Source organism: Xiphophorus hellerii, chromosome 16 (assembly GCF_003331165.1).
Source record: "Xiphophorus hellerii strain 12219 chromosome 16, Xiphophorus_hellerii-4.1, whole genome shotgun sequence".
Classification (NCBI taxonomy): domain Eukaryota; kingdom Metazoa; phylum Chordata; class Actinopteri; order Cyprinodontiformes; family Poeciliidae; genus Xiphophorus; species Xiphophorus hellerii.
In genome coordinates, this window is record NC_045687.1 from 1,438,349 (window position 1) to 1,447,756 (window position 9,408).

At 36.5% G+C, this 9,408-nt stretch overlaps 1 protein-coding gene across 1 annotated transcript; it reads right to left on the reverse strand.

The window, feature by feature from the left end:
* Positions 1-7,959: 7,959 nt before the first annotated feature.
* hoatz (HOATZ cilia and flagella associated protein) lies at positions 7,960-8,605 on the reverse strand. The gene has a single exon (XM_032586712.1). The coding sequence runs from the start codon at positions 8,472-8,474 to the stop codon at positions 8,037-8,039; it is 438 nt and encodes a 145-aa protein (XP_032442603.1). The 5' UTR covers positions 8,475-8,605; the 3' UTR covers positions 7,960-8,036.
* Positions 8,606-9,408: the final 803 nt, after the last annotated feature.

Genomic DNA, 9,408 nt, shown 5'->3' on the forward strand with positions numbered 1-9,408 from the left:
TTAAGACGTTAGCAGTTGAGTTCTTTTAAATTTTGATGATCAGAATCTGCTGTAGCAGGAAGTTCATTGATATAAAGAAATGCCAAGAGGCAGAACAACAACAGCAGAGAAAATTCAGAAAAGTTTTAAATGTTACTAAAATGGCTACATCGCATAGCCCTGTCAGGAAAAGATGGTTGCCGTGGTTACCTTTTCTGGGCAATGCAGTTAAACCTTTACAATATAACACATATTAGCTGTCTTTTATTCACCTTATTAAGAAGTCGGAAAGTATTTTAATGCTGACTCACTGGTTGCCGTGATAAAAAGCAGCAACTTCTACAAAATAATCTGATGAGATTATCTGATGAATTTAGATTTAAATGAAATAATCCGATAGAGAAAACAGAAGGATGCCGCTGTGTGTCTCCGCCGGAGGAAACTGTTTGAGTTGTGTAATGTTTTGGTGGATTGTAAACAGTAGGGATTAAATTGGCTGAGAATCGCCGTGGTAACGGGGGGGGTTGGGGTCAATGTTAATCCAAACACAAGTTGCAAAGCCCTGTGCCGCCTGGCTGCAAACTGCCGGTTTGTGCCGGATCTTAATGTTCTGATGTAAAACGAGCTGAAAACATTTGAACACTTTGTGTTTTCTCTCTCTCTCTGTCCAGCTCCGTTCCCAGTAAAGTTTCTAACTGCAGCCTGAAAGACTGTGAGGAAAAACCTTTTCAAGACTTTGGGGATTTTTGTATGATGTCGACATTTTTTAGGGTTTTAGTCTAGTGATTATTTATGTATTTAACCAACATACTATTAACGTAACACCTAGCTTACCTAGTGCTGCTCTGAGCTCTGAAGTCCTCGTCTGAGATGGAAATTAATCTTGAATTTTATTCAGAAATCAAACTCCAGTTTTGACAATATACAACAATCTAACAATATACAACACAATCTAAAGTTAAATTTATGTAAGTTTTTTATAGAGCTAAATTTGGTGCATAAAGTTAGCTCAAATATTTTTTTAAAGAGAAAATTAATTTTGAAGACGGAAAAAAATTTTTTTTGAAAAACAATTTTGAAACTGAAAACAAATGAAATAATAATTTAGAAACTGAAAAAGTTTGGAAACAGAAAAAAAGTTTGAAACTCCTTTTCAGATTTATGTCTTTTTCTAGCAAATATTCAACTTTCAAACTCAGAAATTTCCTTGTTTTTTCTAACAAAAAAAATGAATCTCAAAAATTGCGTTTTTTTTTCTAGCAAATTTTAAACCTTTCAAACTCAGAAATTTCTGATTTTTAAAGAAAATCTCAATGTTTTTTTCTACCTTTTTTATGTTTCAAATTTATTCATGTCACATTTTCTGAGTTTTTTTTTTTTTTGCAGAAATTTTCCAGCAGTAGCCCTGATATGCTGTTGTGCATTTTAACCATTTTTATAGAAACGCGTCATGTTTTGGGCCTGGGGCGTAATGAACACGCACGTATTCTGGTAAGACACGATGCTCTTGTGCAGCGATGACACAAACCTGTTGTTTGTTGCTAAATGAAGTACGGCTCTTTCACAGTCCTTGGAGAAAGCATTAGAGTCCTGTCTGCGCCTCCTGAGCCTAATGAGGCCTGATGATGGCAATGCTTCATCTCAAGGTGGAACTGCATATTCAAGTCAGCAGCACAAACAAACTGACTGACTGTGTGACCTTCTCCTTTGAAGACGGCGCAGTTGTTAGCAGCATAAACATGCCGCAGGTTAGAAACACAAATAATCAACAGGGGGTCTGAAGGAGGAACAGAGGAGTGAAAGTCTGGATTTCCATCATGAGTCGGGTATAATCAAACACTTTACTTCCAGATAATAACAGTCAGTGGCTTGTTTTTACCTCCTGAAGTGAACCAGGCTGAACTCTGTTCTGTTTGAGCGTCTCAGTTTGTTTCTGTTCATGTTAACAGCTGCTTTTTTTTCTCACAAAATAATTACTTTAACTTAAATACAAAAATTTGTACAGAATTAAATATTTTTAATTGAGTTAAACTGACAAAATATGCATAATTTTTAATTCAAAACCCCTTTTTGTTGCAAAATTGTTAAATAAGTAGACATAAATAAATATATGAGCCCAACAACAAAGATATTTATCAATTTAAAACTGTTATTTAGGTAGTTTAAGCATCAGATTGGAGCAAAGTTCATCTTTCCAGAGTTTCAGGAAGCCCTGATTATAAATGGAGCTTCTTTAGAAATGTGGACTGTGAATGCTGACATTAGCGTTAGCTGCTACATGTTTAGCAATGAGATCCTATTTTAGGTTAAATGGCTTTGCTCCCTCCTTTTAGTACAACTTTAACACAACAATAGTACTTTCCAGCGTCCAATGAAATCAGTTTAGAAGAAGAAATTAATCCAAATAGGGCCAAAAGAGGCGACTTCTTCCATCCGTTGTTAGCGGATGCTGCTTGTGCGTCAGATTTACCGGTGTACCGGAAACACGCCACAAGGGTTCCGGCTCCAAACGTTTGTATTAAAACTAATTTTAAAAAATTAATTGCGTTAGTTTTAAACCCATGTTACTAACAAATATAAATCAGCACATTAAGGCCCCAGCCCTAAAAAAATCTGATTTAATTTGAGGATTTCATCGATGTAAAAAGTAGCCACTTTCCTTTGAAAAATCATAAATTAACTGGGAGTAACCACATATTTTGGCTCCTTTTCACTCGGACCTGATTGCTGCACTGATCTGTAGAATCAATAAATCATTTAAATTTAACCTGTTTGACAACCTGAAGTATGCTCATTCACATCATGTCTCAATCTAAAGAACAGATGAGAAACACAACAACCTGTTCAGAAAACAGATATCTATGAGATTGAAAAGGATCATAAATCTATTAAATTAAGACTAAAATACTTTCAAATCACAGAAAACTAAATTTTATTCACAACAGAACATAAACAGCATCTCAAATGTTGGTTCAACCTGGTTCTTCCTGCAGTATTTCAGTTTCCTATACAGGTTCACTGCTGCTTAAGTAAGCAAACAAAAACACACTAATTATAATCATATTGTAATAGTTAATCAGCCAATAACTTTATGCTATAATAGAAACATTTTGAAACATATTTGTGTTTTAGTCACAGAAAGACATTGAATTCAGCTGCAGTTATTATCCCAGCGTGATCCTACAGTCAGGGAGCATGTTGATCATTAAAGGTGGGACTTTTTACAAGGTCACTACCAGGCATAAAACACCAGGGATCTGCCTCCTCATATTTCACCTCACAGTGAAACTCCAGCCTTCAGAAATCTCTCGACTGGCTGTGATTTGTGTCCTTCTGGCCTGTCGTTTGTTCGCTTTTTGCTTTTTCATGCATGTTTGTTCCCGAATTACGCAGCAGGCCGTCCATAAATATAACCTGAGCGAATGAAACATGTCAGAGCAGCCAGATAAATATGGGCCTTTGTTTGTAAAGTTATACACTAAAAAATTAACAGCTATATTTTTGGTTTTTTAGAAAGTCATAGAAAAAAAAGTGGGCATTAATTTTTTTAAGTTATATTTTCACCATTTTATTCAAATTCCACACTAAATATTTAATTCTCAAGTTAAATATTTAGTTGTCAACTAAATATTTACTTTTCAAACAAAATTCTGGTTTCAAATTAAATATTTATTTTTTAACTTAATATTTACTTTTAAACTAGCTACTCATTTTCCAAACTAAATATCTAGCTTAGTCGCTAAATATTTAATGTGAAAGCTAAAGTTTGTAAAATAAATATTTCTCTTGTGAATTAAATATTTACTCTGACATTTTTAAATGTATGAACAACGTGGTGAAAATATGTCTGAAAAGTTATTTTTTCTCTGACAGGCTAAATAAACCAAAATATTGCTGTTAATTTTTTACAGTGTAACGCGCTGGTTTGGATCTTCAGAAGAACGTTTTCTTTAAAGATAAACAAGGTTAACAACAAGCAGTGATGAAACCCAGCGCTGGCTCTGGACGCCGCAGAGGCGAGAGATTCTGGCTTTAACTGGACCGTTGCTGCGGGTTGCATCAGAACGCGACTCTTTGAAGGTCTGACTGTTGTATTATTTAAACTGATGAAAGGGGGAAAAGGGCACAAACATTATGAATGGAGATACATTAAATAAAGTCAACATCTAAAGATGGAAAAGAGTTCCCCCCCTAGAGGAGCAGAAGAGATATTTTTGAAGCTTCAGAGACGAACTCAGGTTGGTAGAAGATCAGGGTTTTCTAAGTCTGAGGATGAGAAAAAGAAACGAGCGTTAAAAGGAAATTCATGTCCTGCTGAAATAACCTTGGAGGAAACGACGTCTTCATGTCCGAGACTCGGGTTTCTGCAGGGTTCATGTGAAAGGTTACATCCAGTATCGCCTCATAACTTATAATTTATTCATTTATTTTCTTGGAAATGCAGAAATTTAACCTATTTGTGCTGCTTTCAATTATGAACGTTGGTCGTTTGTCAAGCTAGTTGTAGCTTCTGCACTGACAAAATAATAAAATAAAAAAGCAATAATCAATCCTACTAAGAAAGATGTGATCAGTTTTGCTTCAAAGTTGATCAAATCAGCACAGCTCTGATAAAATGTCAACTCATTTTATCTTCAAAGGTTTTATTTTCCTTTGATTTAAAAACCAAACTGGGAAGTTTTAGCAGTTTACTTCTTTTAAAACATTTACAGTAAATTTAATTCAAATGTAATCAATTGCTTCATATTTTCCTGCTTATATCAACCATAAAACCCGGACAGCAAATAAAGGTTGGAAAACAAAACAAGTTTGTGAGGCAGATACAGCAAATCAAGTCAAGCCTCAGACCTTTAGCTGCTCACACGGAGAAGATGAAATATTTTATAATCATAAAATATAAAATCTTATAATCATATATAATATTTTAGGATATTATATATGATATAATGAGTCAAAAAAAATCTATGGAAAGTCAAAATTCTGAGAAAAAACTTAGATTTCTGAACTGAGTTTATTTTGCAAGCCAATAATTTACCAAAAAATTATGCTTGCCTATCCTGTCAGTTTAAAGTTGTAATTCTGAGAAATAATAGACAAAATTCTGAGTTTAAAATCTGAATTCTGAGAGAAAAGTCAGAGATAAAACTCATAATTTTTATGGCTCTAATCCTCTTGTATGACTGAGTTGCTTCCCTGATGTTTGCTACCTGAGGGATCGTTTCATTTAGAGCAGCCCGCCTCCAGCATGGCGGAGCTCGTCTTGAGGTGAGTCTGGATGTGGCTGCCGGTGAGGCCTGACATTTCAGGCGGACATCAGTCACCTGCTGGCGGTAAAGCTCCCTCGGCGCTCCGCCTTTCACCGGAGCGCTGACAAAGCGCAGCGAGCGGAGGAAGCAGCAACAGCTGGTGGCCAGATATTACACTGATCCTTTCCAACCCCCAGAGGGAAGAGACTGCTGCATGGGGGAGGACCAGGATGCAGTGCGGCTGAAGGATGTGCTGAGTTCAGGGCAGGAGCAAACAGAAAATAAACTTTAAATGACAAATGCTGATCTCCTGCGCTTTGGAAGAAGTTCACTTTTACAGTAAATAACAAATGTTTCAGCGGAGGACACATGGAGGAACAGAAAGAGGATTTACTGACACCTGGTGGCCGATTTATCACACTACAACCTGGAAAATCATCCATTAAGCATCCAGCACAGTCATCCATCCATCCATCCATCCATCCGTCCGTCCGTCCGTCCGTCCGTCCGTCCATCCATCCGTCCGTCCGTCCATGGGGGGGCTGGTGTTGCCCTCTGATTAGGTCTCCAGTTTATCACAACATCTAAAAAACAAAATAAAATTTATTGGTTTCCCTTTATCTTTGAAACCATATTTAATTTCCAGTTGGATTTTTTATTTTTTTACAAGTAGAACGTAAAAATAAAGTAGTTAATAAAAAACATCAACACCTCAATAACCTTTTCAGAAAACAGTTTCATATTTACTATTTCAGTGTGAAATTTTCCATCAGTTTCCAGAACAAAAACAGAAGAAAGTTCCTCTTTATGCTGAATTTACTCAGCTGTAAAATGTTTAAAGTCTTTCTTACATCTGAAACCTAATTCAGAATAACCAGGTCACATTTTATGATTAGGATCAATAACTATTGTTTTCACTCGCCTGCCTTAACTCACATGAGAACTTGAGATGACGGTTAGCATCATGAGTTCTAAACTTTTCAACCATGAATGCCTTCATGGGAATTATTGATCATTCTCTTAAAAGTGCAACTGTCAGGTCAGATGTTGGATGAGAATACCTTTCTCACAGTCTATGTTGTAATTCAACCCAAAGGTGTTTTATTGGGTTAAGATAAGGACTCTGCATTTCTTCTACTCACTGGAGTGTTTAGTAAGGAGGAAACTTTAGGACTGTACTTTCAGAACAGGTGCCATGCTGACGTTCGCTGAGCTCCAAACGTTCTTAGTTTGGGTTGGATTTTATACATGAAGTGACTGGAACACCTGAATTTAATGATTCGGGTAAAAACCGAGAGCATTTACAGACAGCAAGGTTTTGTGTCTGCTTAAAGCACTTCAAGCAAATTATTTGACGTTATCTTTCTGCTAACCTCATCTTATCCTATTATGGCTAGGTTTGCCTTGCTAAGCAAGCAGGATTTGAATATTTACTGCAGTTTTATTTCACTTGAAGTTATGATGCAGGAAGCAAACAGATATATTCTTCCTCCACCCTTCCTTTAACATAAAATGATGATTTCATTCAGGGTGTCCAAACTTACCAGATTCTATGTATAAAAGCAACAAACCATCATGCTGACAGTCAAACACGGTGGTGGCAGTATGATGGCTTAGCGGTGTTTTGTTTCATCAGGCGCTGGTCAACTGTCAAATTGACAGAATCATAAATTTTGCTCTCCATCAGAAAATCCAATCTAAATCAATGATAGAATGTGTTAACTTTTCTGACTTCTTATACAAGTTAGCTGTGCTACAGTGCTAGTGCTAGTTTGTGAATAAGATAACAATAAGCAGAAATTTAGATACTATTTTCTGTTTATCTTTGTCTTTTCCAGGTCACTATTACCAGTCTAGTTGGAGATTCTGTACATCTTGTAAACAAAGTTATTCATACTTAATGTTGACGTATTCTTGCTTTTCTAACTTCCATTTGCAGCTAGCTATGCTGTGTGGTAAAACTCTGCCTCCATAAAAAAACATTTGCCCCTTGCAGATTTCTTTAGTTTTTGCTATTTTGATACTGTTAATTGTTTCAGATCAGTTTCGCTTTGGTTCAAATTCAGTTGCCACACCCAGGCCAGATTATGGGTTCACCTATAGAAACAAATCACTAAAACAGAACCTATCTGACAGCATGAAGTAGGCTATATGAAATTAAAATCATTCCCTGATCTGAAGTAACTTATGAACAGACAAAGTCATTGCTAACTATAGACATGGTACTTATCTGTAGGGGGTAAATCCTTTATCACAGTGGTTGGTTTGGACCTTTTTCTCCTTTACTAAATTAAATTATTTGAGAACAGCTTTTTGTGTTTACTAAGGTTGTATTCTTCTTGGATTTAAAAGCATATTGTTTTTTCTTAAGTTTCTGTTTTTATTTGTAGATGTTTTGCATTTAGTTTTGTCCTCTGTGCTGCTAACAGGATGCGTCCCCCTCCTGTAACGGTTAACTGTTGCAGTTACCAGCTAGCTAGAATAGCTACTACATCAACGAAAAGGACAAGTTACGATTTGATTTTTTGCTCTTTCTACTTCAAAACAAATCAATTTTGTTGATTAAATATATTTAGAGGGATATAACTAAGCCACCTACTATCTTTAGGAATGTTACAGCTATGCTAGCATTTTGTTAGCATGTTGGTAACGGTTTTTAACGGTGACCACGAGAGGGAGCGCTAAACCCGTCGTCTCCAAACTCTTCACTAACAAAAAATTAAAAGCTAAAATGTCAACTTCAACCATCCCATTACAGTTGGGTGGTTCATTTATTTAGTCACAATTTATTTATTTTTTTTATAAATTTTGTTACGGAAGCTGTCTGACCAGCTCCTTGTCCAGCTCGATCTCTGGGTCTGGTGGTTTCACCACCTCCTTCTTCGGTTTAACGGCCGCGGACAGGTGCTCCTTCTGGATCCTCTGCTGCCTCTGTCTCCCCAGCAGCGCCATGACCTCCTTCCTCTGGTCGGCCATGGCCTGGTACCGCCGCCGCTCGTCCTCTTTCTGCCGTTCACTGCACACGGTGAGTGGGACCGGATTTGCAACATTGGAGGTTCCGCGGCGCCTCGGACGCGCCACCGGTAGCCGTTGGCGGATGTCTGCCGATGCTAACCGGGATTCCAGCGGCGGAAGAAGGGTCATGGATTTCCAGAGCTGCCGGGCGTGGGACCCATCCTCCGCGGAAGAGCCTTCAAATACCGTGAAAAGGTCGTCAGCTTGTCCCTCTTGCGCATTTTGTTGTGGCATTTTACTTCACCAAGTTTTATTTCCAAATCACGTCCAAAACTCCTCAGTTGTTTACATTAGTCACCATGGAAACGAGCCGTGACACGCGGAGAGTAGTGGTTGTCAAAATAAAAGTCGATGAAGAATAATGCAGGAATTTTGATATGTTGTATGGAAGCCTATTAGGACCATCTGAAAAAAATAATCAAAGAAGTTTAAAATAATTAAACTTCAAAAATCCTCATAATTATGAGAGTTTGAAAGTCATATCACGTTAATATTCAGAATTATGATTTTGTATCAAAATATCTTGGTTTGTAAATTATAACTAAGGCTTTAAAATGTACAGTTTGGACAGGGAGTCGGATATTTATGACTTCCTGTCTACAAAGCCGATGAAGAATAGTGCAATAAATTTGATATGATTGAATCATTTGTATTAATATTACAAATATCTTTATATTATTGTAGAAAATTAGGGACACTAAAACATTTACTTTAATCTTAGAATTCAGTTTTTTGTTTCTCAGAATTCCAACTTTAATCTTGAAACTTTCATCAGTATAAAATTCACAATTATATATTTTTTAAAGTAAATTCTTAGTTTGTATCTTATAATTAAGAGTTGAAAGTTAAAATATGGATGGTAAGTTCCACATTTATCACTTTCTATCCTTAGGAAATTAGGTTGTGGTTGACAAAAATTTTAAAAATAAAAATTGCAGCAGCAGGAGTACTATCTTATAAAAACTATCAAAAACCACCTCACCTGTGAAACGAAATCCAAATAATTTCAACTTTAAACATCAGATTATCACCTTAGATTAGAGCCTTCATGTCAGATTACTTTGAAGCATCAGTAATAAAAATGTAAATGTTGTTCCAGAAGTTTCACCCTGTCCAGGTGAAACTTATTTCACCTGGACATTGATGCATCAGTCCAGTCTAGGGTTAC